We start from the raw sequence: 19,123 nt of genomic DNA on the forward strand, positions 1-19,123 counted from the left end.
GCCATTCATTCCCTGACTAATGCTGGTTCCTTTGATGGTGGGTTCACAAGGATGTTCCCACACATGACCTCTTCTAATCTTTACATGATTCTCATCACTATTATAATGATTATTCCAATTTCACAGTTGAGGAAATTGAAGTTCAGAGATGTTCAGTAACTTTCCAAGGTCACAGAACTGCTGAGTGAAGTAATCAGGATTAGAACCCAGAAGTTCTGTCCAACCTATGTACTGTGCTATCTCCCATTTGCTTGATAGCGTCCAGAAATTTTGTGTGTTTGGCCTATTGATGGAACTATTTCATGTTTTTCATTATAGGTACAGATAGTTTCTAGTTTTAAATTTTCTTTGTCATATCATATAGCTTTTTTGAGTATTTTGAGAGTATCTCTGGTATTAGTCTTTTTATCTTGAAACTATAGCCCACGATATTTTTTTTAAGATTTTATTTATTTATTTATTTATTTGGGAAAGAGAGAGCAGAAGGAGGAGCAGGGGAAGAGGGAGAAGCAGACTCACCACTGAGCAGGGAGTCCAATGTGAGGCCCAATGCAAGGCTCAATCTTGGGACCCTAGGATCATGACCTGAGCTGAAGGCAGATGCTTAACCAACTGAGCCACCCAGGAGCCCTATAGCCCACAATATTTTTTTTCCATATTTTCAACTATTTACATCAAATTCATCTTAAGTTAAATTTCTCAGTGGAATGACTGAGACAAAGGAAGACATTTTTAAAAAGTAGGCTCCGTGCCTAACGTGGGCCTTGAACTCACACCCCTGAGATCAGACATGAGACCAAGACACCAACTTTCCACCAACTTAGCCACCCAGGCGCTCCAAAGAATAGACATTTTTGAGGGACTTCATGCATGCTTTGTAAAAGTAAAATAAAATTCTGGTCAATTTTACCAAGACAGTCTCGTCAAGCGGTGCATAAGAATACCAGCTGTTCCAGGAAGTGTAGTTTTTAATTGGTGTCTTTGAAAGACCTGAAGTTTCTAAGATGTCTAATGGTAGAATTTGAGGCCCAGTGACATATGCGCAGAAGAGGTATTTTTGGGAGCAGTCCCTTCCCTGTTACTCCCAAATCCCTTACAGACCCCCTTTCTCATTGGGCGGCCCCTCCTGCGCATGGTGGGGGCACCTCTGCCAGGACCCTGCTGATCTATGTTCTCGCCTGACACTCAGCAGCTGTCGCGGAGGCGTGGGCTGCAGGCGCTGTTCCCCATGGGCCGTGTGCAGGCTGCAGGCCGGGATCCTTTCCCGCCTAATCCAAGGGGCACTGGCGGTGGGGAGGGAGACAGCTGGGTGTAACTGATCTGCAAAGGAATGGAGTGGTGCAGGCCTCCCAGTGCTGGGCTGGGCCGTCTGTAGGCTGCCCTCTCCAGCTGCCTCACTTTAACCCTTCCCTCTCTTACTTCTGTCTCCCCTCTCCATCCTGGGACTCCATCCCTGGAACATTCCCAGACCCCTAGGAACATCCCTGGCTGGGTCTGAACACCTTGCAGAGGACCCAGCCTTCTAATAGCTACTGTTGGGGAGGTTAGGGCAGGAGCAAGAGGCGTCTGTCTTAGATGGAGACAGAACTCTTAGAAGGCCCAGCAGGTGACTCAGGCAGGGAAGGCTGTGAGGTTCGAGCAAGGAGACCCTGCATGGGTTGGAAGTCAAAGGAAACTCCCTGGAGGATGGAATGGAAGGAGCACTGGGTTTGGAGTCTGGTGTTGGCTCTGCTCACTTTGCAGTGAGACCTTGGGTAAGTCACTGTCTCTCTCTAGGGTCAGTTTCTGCTCCTGGAGATGTGGAGTTTGAAGGAGTTGACCTTAAAGGTTCTGTCCGCAGTAGCAACAATAGCTCCGTTCATTAAATTCCTATGATAAGTCATGGGCTTTACCTGTAAACATTCTCACCATCACTTTGCCAGATTCTCATTTCCATTTTAGTGATGAAACCGAGATTTAGAGAGGAGAAATCATGTAGCTGTTCAGAGAAAGAGCTGGACCCCATCATCCGGGCTCTTCCCCCAAGCACGCTGCTCGTTCAGCTCCAACCATGTATAACCAGTGCCTCAGCTCAGGGGGAACTGGGACAGGAAACCCAGCTGTCTGGGCACAGCACACTCAAAGGCTCGGTTGTGAGCCCGAGAGCTCCTGCAGGAATGGTGGGCTGGGGGTCCATCAGGCCCTGTGCTCCAGCTTTTCTCCTGCTCCGTGGCCCGCTCCGGCTGGGATCGCTTGGCTCAGCCAGGCAGCTTCCCACAGGGCGGCAGACTGTGCAGTTGTCCCGCCCATTCCCATCCATGATCTCACTTGACACTCATGCCAGCCCTAGCATGTAGAACCTGTCGCCCCTCCTCACAAAGGGGGACTGATGTTTGCCAACATCCTATCATTGGGAACTGGCCAAAGAGAGACTAGAATATTCTTTCCACTATCCTATCCCGCTTCTGGGAGGAAGGGGCCTGAATGGTAGCTGTTAGCTACCCGGCATTCTGCTTCTTGCTTTTCCCAGTGAGAAGGAAAGTCTGGGTGTGGACTCTGGATTGACACAAGTACGGGCTCATGTCCTGAGTTCCCCCACTCTCCAGCTGTGCAGTTGCTTAACCTCTCTGAGCCTTAGCGTCCTTCTCTGTTGTAATGAAATGTGGGTGAAGAATGAATGAAGGTGAGAGCAAGGCCTGTGTCCCCCTTCCCTAAGCAGAGCATCGAGCTGCACTGGCATGTGACACCCCAGGCAAGCAGAACCAAGGGCCGGGGGGGGGGGCGCCATGATCAAAAAGAAGGAGGCTGTGAGCGGGGGTTTTGCAGCTCAAGGTTGGTCTGAAGACTAGGCAGGAGCTGCCCAGGGAGAGGAAGGAAAAGAGCATCCCAGATGAGGCAAGAACCCCAGGCAAAAACGCAGACGCAGGAATGGACGTGGTGTGTGTGGGTTGGGGGGAGCGGGCAGGGACATTCTATCTTTCGCTGGCTGTAGAGGACCCTGTCCCAGAGGGAGGTCAGTCTTCATGGCAAGTGGGGGCTGAGTAGCAAGCCTCCAGAAGGGCTCAACTCGGGAGAATGTGTTCTCCAAGCGTGCAGGGGCTGGACCTTCACCCACCATGTTGCCCACCTTTCTCCTCCCCTTCCCTCCGCCCTGGGCTGCCAGGACCTCTGGGCAAAGGGCCGGCTGGGTATGCAGTTCCAGCTTGGGAGAAACAGCTGTGCAGGCCTCCTGCCTGCTGCAAGGGATTAACTGGCACTGCCGCAGTATGTTGGGGGGCACCTGGCTCCCTGGATCTGCCCACCGCTATCCTCTTTAACTTCTTGCTGCCCGGCTCCTTACTTGTATGTTTAAAGGTATGTTCATACTCAGATTCCAGTGGCCTGTGTTAGACCCTGGGGACCCAGGATGAATAAAGATGGAAAGCAGGGTCCACCCAGCCAGGGGGTCCTTACATGCCACTGCTCTTCCTCATGCCAGCCAAGGGCCCTCGGAGACCCTGATCTCTCCCCCAGCGAAACCCTTCTCTCTCCACTGGCTCCTCCCAGCATATATGGTCAAGTCACTGCCTTCCTCAAACCTTCAGACAAATAAATCTTCCCTTGACCTCATACCCTGTCTCTCTTCAGTCCTACTCAGCCAAACTCCTAAGCTTTGTCCCCACTATCTCCACCTCCTCACTGAGAAGACTATTCCAGACCCAGGTCCCTTCTTCCTGGGCACACAGCTGGACTACAACTCGCAGCCTCCCCTGCAGTTAATTGTGGCCACAGCACAGGTTCTGGCTGCTGAGATGTGAGTGAAAGAGAGCAAGCCACTTGCTTTCCTATTTCCCCAGCCTCCAGTGCCAGCTGGCTTGATGCAGGTGAGCCTGTGCAGAAGGTGGTGGTCCCTCAAGACCGAGGAGCCAGGGTCTCTGAATCATTTTGGATGGAAGGTTCCTGATACTCAGAAATGCCTGTGTTTGTTTTTGTTTTGTTTTCTTTATAAGCGGGACATAAAGCTCTATCATTTTTGAGCCACAGAAAAGGTCTGACTTGCTGGTCATTAAAAAAAAATGAGGAACTTCTTCCCCCTTTTCCTCCACCTCCTCAGGTGGGACAGTCCAGGACAGCAGGGAAGAGGGGAACTTGAGCTCAGAAAAGACGGTTGGAAGTGGGGAAAGCTTCACTTCAGGGACGGTGATTTCCTGGCACAGACTATGCCCAATGTTCTTATACAAGTAGAATCTGACCTTTAGCTTGAAATCGTTCCTCTTTGGTCCAGGGTTGTGACTGCCATCTGCCTTCCCCCAATCATCAGGAGCCATGTGAGGCTCCAAGGCCATGTGGTCAGAACCTTGGGGAGATGTAAAATGCAGGGCCACAGCAGAGCGAAGGGGCTGGGGGAAGAGGCTGGGCTGGGCAGGTGCTGACCCAGTGTTGGGAGTGGTGAGGAAAGGGTTAAAGGGTCTGTGAACAGGATTGGCTCTCCACTCCTTGAGGGCAGTAAAATCAGCATGTCGCCTCCAATTTGCTCTGGCCTGACCTTGAACGTGAATCATTCCATCACAATGTCCTTATTGATTTCCACAGGAAGAAGATTAAGCCCAGAAAATCAGGGCGGGAACTTGAGCCTGAAGCAGGGAAAATGGGATGGTTCTGGGGCTCAAAACCCCTCGTGTTTGCAAAGACGTCACAGGGGGCCCGTAGGCTGTGCAGCCGCTCAGCTCAGCTCAGCTACCAGGTCTTGGAGGGGCTGGGTCCTGGGTTTCTGCTTCCTTACCTGGCCAGTGTGTGGCCTGGGGGGTTCCCTCAAGCTGTAAGTTACAGGAAGAGAATGGGGATGGGGAGATGCCATAGATATTCCTTGAGCCTTGAGTCTGTCCTGGGGTGATCATTTCATCCTTCTGTACACAGTGACAGTCTCTGGGACCCTCAGAACCAAACAGGATGTTCTGGGACCAATGTTGCCTTTGAACCAGCTGGCCCAAACAGCCAGGAAGGGCCCTCCTCAGTCCTGAAAACCCTTAAAGGGAACGAGCCTGGTTATGTGTGTGTGTGTATGTGTGTGTATGCGCGCACACATATGTTTTTCCCTGCATAGATGCATAAAAGTGGGTCGTTCTGTGGGAACTGACACAATTTCCTTTCTTTGAGGAAATTCCTTTCCTTTCTTATCCGTCCGATGGATAAGGAAACCCAGTGAACCTGCTGTGTCAGTATAAGAAACAGCTCTATAATCTTCCCGGTGTGTCTGTTCGAGGATCTAATCGTTCCCTATCGGAAGGCATGTCAAGTTGTTACTACTTATAAAAAAAATTAAGATAATGCTATAATAAACAATTGGCACTTGCCTCCTTGTATGAATTACTTCTTTAGATGACATATTAGTTTTCTATAGCTGCGGTAACAAATTACTGCGCACTTAATGGCTTAAAGTAACACAAGTGTATTCTCTTAGAGTTTCAGAGGTCAGAAATCTTAAATCGGTTTCACTGGTTAAAATCAAGGCACGGGAGGGCACCTGGGTGGCTCAGTGAGTTAAGCCACTGCCTTCGGCTCGGGTTGTGATCTCAGGATCTCAGGATCTTCGGATCAAGCCCCACATCCGGCTCTCCGCTCAGCGGGGAGCCTGCTTCCCCCTGCCTCTCTGCCTGCTTGTGATCTCTCTCTCTCTGTCAAATAAATAAATAAATAAAATTAAAAAAAAAAATCAAGGCATGGGAAGTCTTGTGTTCTTTCTGGAGGCTCCAGGGTAGAAGCCATTCCTTGTCCCTCCCAGCTCCTAGAAGTCGCCTGCATTCTCTGGCCAGTGGCCTCTTCCTCCAACCTCAAAGTGCATCATTTCAACCTCAGCATCTGTCATTCCATGTGTTCTGACTCCAATTCTCCTGCCTCCCTCTTACAAGGACTCTTAGGATTATACTGGGCCCAAGTGGATAAGCCAGGATCACCTCCCCACCTCAAGAGTCTTATTCACACCTGCAGAGTCCTTTTTACTATGTCAAGTCACATATTCTGAGGTTCCATGAATACGTGGAAGAACATCCTTCAGCCTGTCACAGCTATCTAGAAATTCAAGAGTTTCATCAAAGGGTATAAGTATTTTTGATGTGAATCACCATCTCCAAATTGTTTTAATGAACACTGACATCAGCATTGCTGGTACTGGCTTTTTGAGGGCAATTGGGCAACATTGATCAAGGTTTAAGTTCCTCCTTGTCTCCTGTCTTCTCCATAGCACAGAGCACAGTATCATGCTGGGTGATGATTTGCTTCTTACTAATCTTTCAATGGAGTTTCTGAGTGTAAAGGAGTTGATTTCCCAAGGGGAAGCTGAGGGAACAGGACTGGGATGTTTGGCCAGAGGGCTGGGGTGAGAGGTTGGCTTCCACGAGGAACAGGTAGGAGGGGATGCCTGGCTGGAAGGGCAGGTGAGGAGGGAAGAAAAGGCAGGAATACTGTGATTCCAGTGATGGGTGTGATCACTGGAAGCCAGGCTCCCTGGGAGCACAGGTTGGAAATGGGGCAGGTGCTGGGGAGCTGCCTCCAGCTAGAGCGCAGGAGGGCCAAGTCAGCAAAGCTATGTCCTCGGTGGCACGTAGATGAACAGACATCTGAAAGCCCGAGTTTGCCTTTCCAAACCGAGGCCTCTGCTGGGACGCTAGCACCCCAGCTCCCCATGTCCTCGTCCTTCCTCCCACCCCTTCTCTTGGGAGCCAGTCTCCTGTCAGATCAGTTCCAACAAGCTGGGGGCAGGCACTGGGGGCCGGGGGGAAGTGCTGGGGGCAGGTGGGGCAGGAGAAGTTGGAGTGACCTTCAGGGCCATGAAATAGGTTCTTCTCTTCACAGCTTGAAATTCCTTCAGAGTCAAAGCAGACCGGACACCCTCAGAGACGCTCAGAGGCCTGGTGTCTTTCCGTGGTTTATTAGATACAGAACCAGAATATAGATCCGAGAACAAAGAAGCTGCAGGAACAGCTGGGGCCCAACCTGGCACAGGCTACTAACCCCAACCCTAGGGCAGCCCCACGGCCCCAGGCATATCAGGGTAGTGCTGGGGCGTGAACAACCTCGTGTCCATGCCCTTTGCACCAGCGGAACAAAGGAACATGTGGAGGTGACCTGTAGAATGGGGTGTGAAAGGGACCTTAGCTCTGGCTTTAAGAAGGACACTCAGGTTCAGAGACAAGGCTCTGACAAAACACTGGAAGACCAGTTGTATGTGTGGAGCACGGGCACTTCCCACTGACAGATGGTCTCCTGCTAAACAGTCCCATGAAGCAGAGAGCTAGGAATTGGCTGAGCCACAAAACTCACCTCAGGCCCCTCCAGAGACCAACTCTGCTATGTCCTTGGAGAAGAGGCACACGGCAAAGTCAGGTACGCCCTTCCAGGCTGAAGGTACCCTAAAACAGCCAATGGCCCGTGGGGGCTCCTGCCACCACCTCACAAGAACCAGCTCACCTGCCAGGGAGGCTGGGAGTGGGGGCCATATAGGGAGCAGGCATGGGTCTGTTCTTCTACATCCTTTCCTGAACCACAGGGTAACGACAGAATGTGAGAGCATCCCTCCTGGGTCTACAGGGGACTCGAAGGTCACTGAGCCCATTCCCCTGTCTCTGGGACTGACCTCACAGACATTGGTGGGAGGACCTGGGAACCCACCCTCTTCGCTTCTGGGAAATCCCCCTGCGCAGCCCCATGCAGACCTGCATGTTGCAATTAAAGCCTCCTTGTCCTTTTACTGTGTCTGTGGTTCTCCCAGGGTAGAAAGGGTCCACCACGTCTCGGCCCTGCACATGGTCTTGAGTCTAGCTTGGGGCCTGGCATCCCAGGAAAGCTCTCCCCGCTCCGCCCCCCTGCAGCCAGAGTCAGGCCTTGGGCCTATTCTGGACCTCAGCCAAGGGCAGAGTCGAGTTCCCTGAGCCCTCAGGTATAGCACTTTCGGTGTATGCAGGAGAGGGAGGCCAGAGAAGAAGCCAGGATGGGCAGGTGTGGCCCTTTCTAGTCACTCTCTGAGCCTCTGCCGGTCACTCCATGCTCAGCGCCTACCCGCTCTCCACACCAGTAGCACCCCTCAGGCCCACCCCCCAGCACCCTGGGCGCGCTGGAAGCAGAAGGTGGGGGTGGCAGAGGTGGTCCAGCCAGCCCCGGCCCCCAGGCCTCAGGACCACTGGCAGGCACAGTCGGTGGGCTCCTGCACGGTGTAGGGCACCCAGGTGGCGTTGGTGGCACAGAAGAGCTGCACGGAGCGCCGCTGCAGGCCCACCTCCCGGCAGCACTTGCAGAAGCGGGCGTAGGTGTTGATGTTGTAGTTGTAGATGCTGGCGGACGGACACCTCCCGTCGCAGGACACTAGGTTCACCTGGAGGTGGGCGGGCTGGTGAGGCCCACGGTGCAGCCCACCCCGCGATGCCCCCTCTCCCACCGCCAGGGGGCGCCACTCACAGGGGTGTTGCTCCTGCATTCGTTCTTTCGGATGGTCATGCGGATCGTGACCTTCTTGCAGGAGCGCCCGTCCTCTTTACCTGGGGGGACAGGGAGGGGGCAGCTGTGGCTGAGAAGTGCTTGCAGGGGACAGCAGGATGGGCTGGACTGGGGCAGTTAGTGTCATGCTTGAGGGTCTCTCTACTGGCGTTAGTGCCCATGCATTAGAGTCCCTCCCCAGCAAAGAGAAAGCCTTTCACTCAGTGCCCTGGAGAGACAGGCAGGTGGTGAAGGCAGGGGAGACAGTGAATGAGGTCTGGATGGCCTGGGGGTGCGGTGCTCTGCGCTAGGGAAGAGGAGGATTTGGAGACCAGGCAGGCTGCCTCCCACCTCAGCTCCAGCGCCTGTCTCTAACCCCTGTTGGTGACCCTGGCCCTATCCCCACCCCTTCTCAGCTTCACCGTTCCGACTCTGAGAGGGCTTCTAGGATAAAGAATCGGCAATTTCCTGAATGTATGGAAACCCACTACCCTGTGCCAGAAGGTGGCACACAGCAGGCTCACTGGGTTTCCGTATCCATCGGACGGGGTCAGGGGTTCGCCCCCCTCACACAGTCGTCACAGGCATGGAAGATGACTGGCAGCATCTTCCTCTGCCTGGGCCGCACCTCCCACAGACAAGCCATCTTAGGGCCACTCAGGCCCTCACAGTTGCAAATATCTCCTCCCCAGGCCTTTCCTGCGCCCCCCACCTGAAACTACAACCCCCTCCCTCCACCCTCTGCTCCCTCCCCGACCCCTCCTTTGCCTTATTTCTAGCCTGGGCACCGTCACCATCTCACCAGAGACACAAGGGTAGTTACGCTGGGGAAACGGAAGCTTCAGACCTTCTTTTGAACAGCCCCTCCCTCAACTTGCTGTGAGCTCTTTTCCCTTCTATATAAATACTCAATTTCACACCCTGACATGAGACTTGTAAGTTTGTATTCTTCTTCTTAATGAGGGCCCCCCAAATTGTGTCAGTCTCAATCCCCCTAAAACCAGAGGTATCCGTCTTATTATATATTTTACTTATTATTCTGTCTCTCCCACTAAAAACGTCAGCTGTGTCTACAGTACCTAAAACAGGGCCTGGCGTATTGATTCCCTCTGTCACCCCAGGGAGCCTGGCACACCTTCCCCAGGTGGGTAGCTGGGGGGCCGCCTGCCAGAAATGGGGGGGAATTCTAGCCTCTGGGCCTCACCACAGTGGGTTTCCCACCATACCAGCTGGAGGACTCCTGGCCAGAGCTAAGTTCACTTTTTCCTCCCCCTCTACTTCTTGGAGGCAAGAGGCCCAAGGGCTGTCCTGGCCATGGCCCTTGGGGTCCTGGACCGAGACCAGCTGAGTGACCAGCAGGAGCAAAGCGGTGGCAGCATTGGGCACTGATGGGCTCCGGGAGAGTGGGCACCGCTGAAGCATTCCCACGCAAGCCCAGGGGGTGAGGCTCGCTATCCAGCATGCACTGTTGGCTGAAAGGCCCTTGCCAGAGGCAGGGAGCAGGGGCCCTGCCCTCCCCTCCCCCACCCCCAGAGCTGGGGCCATCTAGCAGAAGGGACATTGTTGGGAACGGCAACATGGCTGCACGCCTGCAGTCCTTCCAAGAGGAGTACCTGGGTGGCAGTGGACACTAACCCGTGGAGGAGAGGCGGGGCTAACAGGGACCACAGGAAACAGGGTCCCCGGGGAACCTGGGGAGAGGGACATGGGTCGCAGGTCACATGGGAGCACATGGAATATTCAGCGAACGTGAGTTGTGGGTGAGAGTTCAGCCAAGAGGCACTGAGCCCAGCTTTCCTGCTGTCTGTGAAGTGGACACAGGGTCCCAAATTCTGTCCTCCAAAGGCCAGTCTGAGGACCGTAGGGGGAGGGGAGGCATGTAGGCAAAGGTCCTACAGCCAACTGGAACGTTCCTGCATATGTGGCTGGGGCTGTGTGTTTCAGGGGCCAGATGTGAGGACAGATGCCCAGAGCTCTCACTCAGACTGAGTCAGGGACCCCACGGGCCTGAATCCCACCCAGGGGGCACCTCTAAGACTGGGCTCCTGGCCACAGGGAGAAATCACCTGGGGGCTCCTGGCTGGGGGTCATGGCAGGTACAGGAGGAGGGAGAACAGGTTGGGAATTACTGACCTCCTGGACGTCCCTGTCTCCATCAAGAAGCAGAGAACGTTTGCTGGGATAGGGACATGAGTATGGTGTCTGCCCATTTGCATATCTCTGCCGGTGCCATGAGCCCCATGGGAGGGGTGTTATTCCTTCATTTAATAACCCCTGATGAACCACCACTGAGGTGCCGGGCCAGGAACCTGGCCCTCTGAACCCTGGCATGATATCTTGTCCCCCGACCCGAAAGGTGTCCCCCTTCACCCCTGGGCCTCAGCCGTGCTCACTCACATGTCCTGCAGCATCCTTCTAAGGAAGGTACCACTGAGCCCCCAACCTAGAAGGAGAGGAGAGGAGGTGAGTGGGAGAGCCTGTCCCAGACCTGGAGTCAAGATCCCAGCAAGAGGCAGCGAGAGTGACTCCTTTTCTCCCATGATCCTCCGGGAGAGGAGCACCTGGTCTTTCCGTCCATCAGGCCCTGGCCAGTGGGAGAAGGGGCCCCTGGGCTGGCCATGGGAGAGCCACAGAGTCTAACCTGACTGGCTGAGACAGTGGCACTAAGGCGGCCTGTGGCCCCAGTAAGACTGCAGGCTGGATAAGAGGGTGTGGGCCCCCGTCCTTCCAGGGGCAGCTTCCCTCGTGCCCCATGTGCTTCCTGCACAGAGATGGAAGGGGTGCAGGGGCTGACCCATTTGGGCCAGTGACCTGGGCTCTATCTCAGCCCCGGATAAGTCACCCCTTTCCTCTGGGCTTAGTTTTCCCACCTTGAAAATGGGGGCACAACCCTCCTCCTCGCTTATGAAATCAGCCGATGTGAGAGAGCTTTGTGAATTAGGGAGTATATGCGTGTGACTTTATGAGTGTGTGCTTGTGTGTGTAACGTGTGATTTTGTATTAGGAGGGTGAGTATGACTGGGAGGGTGTGTATTTGTTTTCTAGGTAAGATCAGAAATCTTTCAATGTCTGGTATCAATCTCGGGAACTTCAATAATGCAACAATGACCCAGCCCTGCGGAAATCCTTTCCCTTGAGGTGACAGAGTGACAGCTGTCCCTTCTGGCATTAGTTTGGTCGGCGGCAGTGCCATCAAACCATCCCAAGACCAAACTGGGCATCTGCACGCTGTGTGTGGCCTGTGTGCCCCACTGTGTGACGGTCCATGGCGTGTGTTCTGGCAGGCGGAGGGGTTCATGTCCCCGTGAGGTGTGCAGTGTGTGTGAGGGACTGACTGTCCGTGTTGGTGTGTGCGTGAGGATGGATGTTTGCGTACACCTGGGCGCTGCCATGTGATGCTTGGGGATGTGCGCTGTGATGTGGTCAGAGCGGGACCACGTAGAGGGATGTGGAGCTGGGGTGGCAGGGCGCATACAGACTCCAGTGGACCGCTCCTCCCTCACCTCAGCTCACAGGACCCCCCCCCCCAGCCCCCACGCCCCCTGCCAGTAAGACGGCCGGTCTCCCTGGCTTCAGGCCATGCCATGCAGGGAGGAAGTTGGCACTGACCTTGGCACACTCAGTCTCGTTGAGCGGGGGGCAGCTGATGGGTGAGCGGACGAGCACGGCGCCCAGGGGAGTGCTGCTGCAGTGATGGCGGGCACAGTCTGCGATCCAGGACGCCCCAGGCTGAAGGGTACAGAGGTGGCCAGATGGCCCGTGGGAACTGCTAGGGCACAACTCTGAACACAGGTGTGCCCCAGGACCCGGCACTGCCCAGGACCCTGTCTGCACCTCTCCCTGAGCCCTGGCCTACCCCGAACCCCCGGCACACCTTCCCCAGGTGGGTAGCTGGGGGGCCACCTACCAAGAACAGGGAGGTGGTGCCGTTGGGGAAAGTGAAGAGGCAGGACACGTTCCTGCAGGAGCCGCAGCAGGCCGCCAGGTCCCGTGGGTGCTCATACTCCTGGTTCTGCAGGATTGGGCAGGACGAGAGGGGCCTTAGCCCTGTGCCCACCTCCACCCTCCTGCCTTTCCAACTGCCTGAGGTCTCAGAGCCCGAAGCCCAGAGCAGGCCGCCCTCAGAAAGGGAGCTCCCAGCCTCTCATGTCAGGCAGGAAGGTCTTCCCTCCATCCTCCTCAAACCTCTCTCACAGCAATTCCCAGACCCTGGCCCCGTGGACGAAGAGCATTTCCACCCATTTGAGAGACAGCACTCCTGGTGATTCAGGGTGCTCCTTCTGGCTGCGCATAGACCTCAGCTGGAGTCCTAGTCCCTGCGGGAATTTGGACAAATGACTGGACCTCCCTCAGCCTCCGTTTTCTCATTTGACAAATGGGGCTATTTCCACCCCCAACCCTCGTTAGCTTTTACAAGAAGCCAGTCACTATCCTAGCTACTGGGCATGCAGAAGTGCTCAACAAAGGGTAGCAGCACAGACACACACACAGAGCAGCAAGGAGTGGGCCTGTCATAAGTAAGTGCCTCGATCTGTGTTCTCTCCGTCAGATACCTGTCCTGGCCAGACCCGCATTCTTGCTGTTCCCCTCCTGGCCTCTCCCAACCCGGCCGGAGCTCAGCATCTTCCACGGGGGTCTCTGAAGGGCCCCTCCCCCCAGCCCTACTCTTCAGGCTTGTCTAGAACGCTTGAGGCTCCTCTGATTCCTGGAGCACCTAAGGTCACCTGGGCTGGTGCCCGGACCCTGCCCATCCCCCTCCCGCCCCACACCTACCGCCTCACAGTGGACGTCACACAGCACAGAGGTGGTGTTGATTTGGTAGAAGCTGGTAAGAGGGTCAAGCACGTCAGTGCAGCGCGAGGTGTGGCACACGCCGTCTGCCGAGAGCTCCACCACGGTCTGACCTGGCAGCATCACCCCCAGCTCGCGGCTCAGGCACACGGGGGCCTTCACTGGATAGGTGTGTGGGATGACCGCAGTGACCGAGAGCCCGGCAGGCACATCCAGCGCCCCCTGGCCAGCCCAGCCTGGCCCTACCCAATGGGCTTCCCTTCCCCGCTCACCACACTCGTATTTGGCGCAGCCGCACACATTCTCCACGCTGTGCAGGAACTCCTCGTCCAGCTGGGACTTCTCCCACTGGGTGGGGCAGAGGCAGTCAGCACCCCAGGGTGCAGAAGCCCAGGCCCACCCTCAGGAGCAGTCTGCCACCCCGGCCCTTGTCTTTGTCAGTTGGCTCCTTGCTGTGGGTGGGGAGGGGGCTGGCGGGCCTGGGGTCCTTGGCTCCCAGGGAGCTCAGTCCCTCCCCAGCCAAAGGAAAAATTCCCAGCGTGGCTCCCCACTGAGGAACACCCCCCAGTGTCCTCTCCTAGGGGCTAAGGGCTCTCCTTTCGCCCTAAGCACCCACTGGCCACCTCAACGAGGGACCATTGCCTGGCTGTCAGCCAAGAACCCCACATGGCTTATACCATTTACCCTCCTCATTCACTAGTTGAAGAGAGAAGAGGAGGGATGGGAAGGGGGAGAAAATGAGAGGAAATGTGTGTTGTCGGAGATGGGGTGAGGAGAATATATATAATCAGAAAATGATGAAAAAACCCCTTTAAACATAACGTCACATTTCTTCAAGTATTTTCCCTTCCCTCAGGGGCCGTGCAGCCTGGAAGTGAAGGGCATGGTCTGGAGTCAGATTTCCTGGGTTCTAATCCTGACTGTGACTTACTAGCTTCATGACCTTAACCTTAGTCTCCTTATCTGTATAACTGAGATCATCATGGAATCAAGCTCACTGGGCTGTCATGAGAATTAATCTGATAATATACATAAAAAGGCCTAGGAACGTTCGTGACATACAGTTAGCTCTCAGTAAACATTAGCTCCCGTTATGAGTTTCATCACCATCATCGTCATCTTCACCATCCCCCCCACCATCATCACCATCACCATCATCAGCAGCATCATCTTCACCATCTCCCCACCACCATCATCACCATCACCATCATCATCAGCATCATCTTCGCCATCCCCCCCACCATCATCACCATCATTATCACCATCACCATCACTGTCCTCTCCACCATCCCCACTACCACCATCATCACCATCACCATAATCATCATCATCATCTTCACCATCCCCCCCCACCATCATCACTATCACCATCATCGTTATCTTCACCATCCCCATCCCCACCATCCCCACCACCACCGTCATTGCCGTCCCCATCAGCATTGTACTTGCTCACCATGATGCTGAAGCATGAGCATGCCCACTTTATAAATGTGGACACTGTACGCAGAAAGCAGAGCTTAGGACAAGGAAGCTGATGAGGAAGTCAAGGCTTTCTGCACTACATTAAAGGAATAGGGTCTCCGGGGGGTGGGACACAGTAGAAAGGAAAGGGGGCGGCAGATCTCCGAGAGTGGGGAGAAGCAGGGTCTCCATACCAGGTGGCACCGGGGCACTGGAATTGTGTCGCAGTCACACTCTGAAAAACAGAGGGCCGGGACCAATCTCACTGGGAGCTGTCCAGGTGGAAGTCACCCTCGGTCCCCATACTGCTCCCTCCCTTGCAGCCCCTCCTCTGGCCCAGCCTCAGCCCCAGTCAGGGTGAGGGATGGGGGGAAGAAGCCAAAATCTTAGCCTCCCTTCAGCCTCCCGGGACATGGGGGCTGTGGCTCCCCTGGTCGGCCTGTGGGGAGGCAGGGGTGGGTCCTGGTTCTAAGCTCCACTCCAGAGGCGTGTGAGGCTAAACAGGCAGACAGGCCAATCACAGGTTCCCTTTGTCGTCTGGGCTTCATCCTGCCCCATCCTCCTGAGAGCCCTTTCTAGAGCAGATGCGGGGCCTCTCCAGAAGTGAACATGGCAGGGGTGGAACTTCTGACCGTCTGTCTTTCCCAAATACTTATTCCAGCAAGTTCAGCTTTACTGGTCCAAGTGTCTGGCCTCGGGCAGGTCCTGCTCAGGGACAGCCTGCTGCCCGGGCAGCGCCAGCAAACCCAACAGACATGCAGGCTCTAGCTTCCTGGGAGTAGAGCGCAAGGTCAAAGCGCCTGTGAAAACACTCTCCTGGGTCCCTCACTCCTGCAGCAAATAGTTTTAAGCGCCTACTCTGTGCAGAGCTTTTCCTGTGCTCTGGGGACAGAGCTATGAATAAAACAGACCAAACTCTCTGGCCTCCTGACGTTAACATTGGAGGTCTGGAAAAAAGACGAGTGAAATAAATGCATAACTCTTTCTAAATCAACTCTTTCTAAGTTACATTTTTACATAAAGCTCACTGGTGTTCGTTATTGATCATGGAGGCTCCCAAAGGGGCTTGAGGCAAATTTTAATGAAGAATTTTTTTTTTTTTAACTAACAGACAGCTGCAATAAAGGCTTTTTTTCTTTTTAAGAAGGAAAAACCTTTTAGGAACAGGGAACTCGATTTTTTCCTTCTTTCATCCTGGGGAGAAAAAGGTGTAGGAATGCTAAGTGCCCAGCATTCAGATGCAGGGGGAGCAAGGCAGAGTTGGTGGTTTTGGAGGGCTAGAATGTGAGCAGGTGGACCGTGGGGGCCCGTTCCTCCCCTGCCTCCCTCTCCGCAGAGCTGTGGGGAGGGATGTCTCCACGCAGGGACTCACCGCAGGACTTGTAGGGGCAGCAGCGGTCTGGGCTCCACACCTCCACCAGGGCAGTGCCCATGCCACACTGCACATGGGGACAGCGGAAGCTCTCACACACTGTGAAGGAAGGGAGGCAGCGGACACGTCAGCTGTAGACACCTTGGAGCAGAAACCCCCAGAAATGCAACATTGGCTCCTCCTTGGTTGCCCCCACCCCCGTCCAACGTCCTTAGACACCCTCCAGGGCTAGAGCCCAGGGAAGAAGTCTGGGCTCCTGGAGTCGCCCCCTAGAACTTCTTCTGGAAGCCTTAGTTCCACCATGAGGAGGGGTTAGCAATAGGACAGTGTCAAAACCTTAAAGTCACTCAACGGAGCCTTCCTTCCCCCTGGATTTTCTGTCCCTATGACCCTGAGAGTAGGGTCAGATGGATGCCAGGGACCAGCGCAAGCTCCACTGCTGGGAACAAACGTTCCCTCTAGAGGAGAATGCCATGCTATGCGCCCTGTGGGAGCCATACCCACGGAGCCCACCCTGAGCCTGCTATGCTTCAGGGATGCTACGCTCCAGGGTGCACACTTCCCTTTTTCCTAGTCTTCAGGCAACCCCTCTTAGTTTGGGGTTCCTCAGCCATTCTCATTTATTAGGAGGACAAGGCAAGGACTGAGGGACTCCTGGGCACAACTTTGGGGTGGGGAGGGGAGGTGTTTGGGGCAGCACTTTGAAAACTGTAAGATTGATCTGATTTACTAAAAAAAAAGTATATTGGCACAGGTAAGGATTATTGATTGATGTCTCAAAAAATTATGAGGTGGAAGGGGAGAAGGACCTTTGTATAGGGTCAAAGTAACAGGTTCCTTGAAAACTGTAAATGCAAGATGGCGGCATGGGGCAGTCACTGCCCTCAGCCAGGGCCCACGTTAGCCTCAGTTACACTGTCTCGACCAGATGGTCTGTGTCGCATGATGTGAAGCTCGCGTCTGTGGAGCCCCACACTTGTGACTTGAGTCCACCGAGTCTTAGATCCAAATTCTGGCTTGCAGAAAGTGCAGAGGATGGGAGAGCAAGGTAAACAGTTCCAAGAGGAAGCAACGGATGAATCCAGAAGGTGGGACTTTTCTGCGGGACCCCCGCCTAAACTCTATAATTTCGTGTCATGCAGAAAAAGACATTGATGCTAGGTCCAAAGACATTTAAGGGACAAAACAGGAAAGTGTGGCCCTGGACTGGACAAACTGGGCAAGTCCTGGATGGGGCATGATACAACTTGAACATGTATTAACATGAACTGAAAATAGTGGGTTAAATAAGAGCAGGTACACATTTGTGACAACACGGTTGGGTCGAGAGGGCATCATGCCAAGTCAGACAGAGATTTCACTTATAGGAGGAGTCTGAAAAGCAGAACAAATGGGCAAACAAACAAAAAAACAGACTTTTAAATACAGAGAACAAACTGGTGGTTGCTGGCGGGGGGGACAGGTGAAACAGGTAAAGAGGAGGATACAAACTTACAGTTCTAAAATAAGTAAGTTATGGAGATGAAAAGTACAGCACAGGGAACAGGGTCAACAATATTATAATGACACGGTGTGGTGACAGATGGTGATGACATTCTTCAAGACGAGCCCAGAGGAATGTGCACATTTGTTGAAATGCTATGTTGTACACTTGAAACTAATTAACATTGTATATTAATTATACTCTAATAAAAACAATAAAACAAATAAGAAAATCTAAAAAATCATGTACAGTATGAGCTTATTTTGATTAAACACACACACACATATAAAGGCCTAGTGAATATGTGGAAGGACATATTCCAACCCCAACTGTGCTGACAGTGGGGTATCTAGGAAGCCAGAAGAAAGTATTCTCACTCACTTGCATTTACATGGATTCTGTACCTTTTATGAAGCAGATATAGTGCTTCTATAACAAAAGTACAATGAGGATTGGAAGAAGTAATGATACCAATACCCTCCCTTTATTGAGCACCTACTGTATGCCTAGGACCATAAGGTACTTCACATATATTATCTCCCATCTTCATGAGAGTCCCTCAAGGTATGTACTGTTAGCACCTTTGGACCCATGAGGAACCTTGGCTCAGAGAGTTAGTGACTTGCCCCACGCCACATGGCTAGTAAATGGCAGAACTGGGACGTGAGACCATGACTGACTGGCTGCACCTGTCCTCACTCCCCATGACCAGACTTCCTCCTGAGAACCCCAGAGAGATGCATGAACAAGAGAGGGAGGCCGAGAAGGACAGAAGAAGAGGAAAGACAAGGGGAAGGACGCTGGCCCTCCGCTCAGATCAGCTTTGTGAACACTTGGCAACGAGAGGCCTGGAGACCCCAGGTAGGGACGATCCGTGCAGTGTGGTCAGCTCATCTGGGCATGCGCCGTGGAAGTCTACACTGCTCCGAAGTTGGTTTCTGACCCTGAAGCCGTTGGAGTTGCCCCTGAGGTCTCCTGGCAGACAGTCCCCACCTACACCGCTCTGGGCAGGTGAGGTTCACTCACCTTTTCCCTATAATCAGTGTGCGGTTTTTGCAAATGGAGTCATCTTGAATTTCAACCAGTTTGTTAACTCTCATCCATTAGGTTTTCTTAATGTCCCTGATGCTGCCTCTACTAGGCTTAAGGGGTACTAGTAAGGTACTAGGTATACAGTACACATTGTATTAAGGTACTATGTCCTGTGAAGATATCAGAAAGGGTCCACTCTTATTTATGATCGCAACCCAAAAGATCTTCCGAGGCTTTGAGATGCAGGGTCTTCTGGGATGCAGGCTGCATGTGCAAAGCCAGGGTGACACAGGGCAAGAGGGGCCCTGAAGCAGGGGCCTTGGCTCAGAGAATGAGGACTGTGAATCAGTGCTGTGGGGCCGGGGTGGTCTCACCCTAGGCCTTCTCCTGTGCCTGGGGACTCCAAGGGAGGGGACCGGGAACCTCCTCCTGAAGCCTCAGAGCCATCCACGTCCCCGCCTGGACCCCACACCATCTGGCTCCCGTGGCCTGGCCCAGTATCCTCCGGTGAGGCCTCTTCCTCCCTCAGAGGTTTGTCTTCTCCTCACCCTGGGGCT

The 19,123-nt window shown here is 53.8% G+C and overlaps 1 protein-coding gene across 1 annotated transcript in view; it reads right to left on the bottom strand.

Annotated features, from left to right (window-relative positions):
* Positions 1-6,945: 6,945 nt before the first annotated feature.
* The window catches only part of OTOG (otogelin), a 77,845-nt gene continuing 65,667 nt past the window's right edge, over positions 6,946-19,123 (bottom strand). Inside the window, exons 48-56 of the mRNA XM_046015863.1 lie at positions 16,052-16,150; positions 14,874-14,914; positions 13,491-13,566; positions 13,201-13,379; positions 12,335-12,439; positions 12,037-12,156; positions 10,825-10,870; positions 8,410-8,489; positions 6,946-8,326 (exon numbers count right to left, since the gene is read on the bottom strand). Of these exons, the coding sequence (XP_045871819.1) occupies positions 8,126-8,326; positions 8,410-8,489; positions 10,825-10,870; positions 12,037-12,156; positions 12,335-12,439; positions 13,201-13,379; positions 13,491-13,566; positions 14,874-14,914; positions 16,052-16,150 (947 nt within the window). The 3' untranslated portion in view covers positions 6,946-8,125. The remainder of the gene's footprint in view (positions 8,327-8,409; positions 8,490-10,824; positions 10,871-12,036; positions 12,157-12,334; positions 12,440-13,200; positions 13,380-13,490; positions 13,567-14,873; positions 14,915-16,051; positions 16,151-19,123) is intronic.

Source organism: Meles meles, chromosome 8 (genome assembly GCF_922984935.1).
Source record: "Meles meles chromosome 8, mMelMel3.1 paternal haplotype, whole genome shotgun sequence".
Taxonomy (NCBI): Eukaryota; Metazoa; Chordata; class Mammalia; order Carnivora; family Mustelidae; genus Meles; species Meles meles.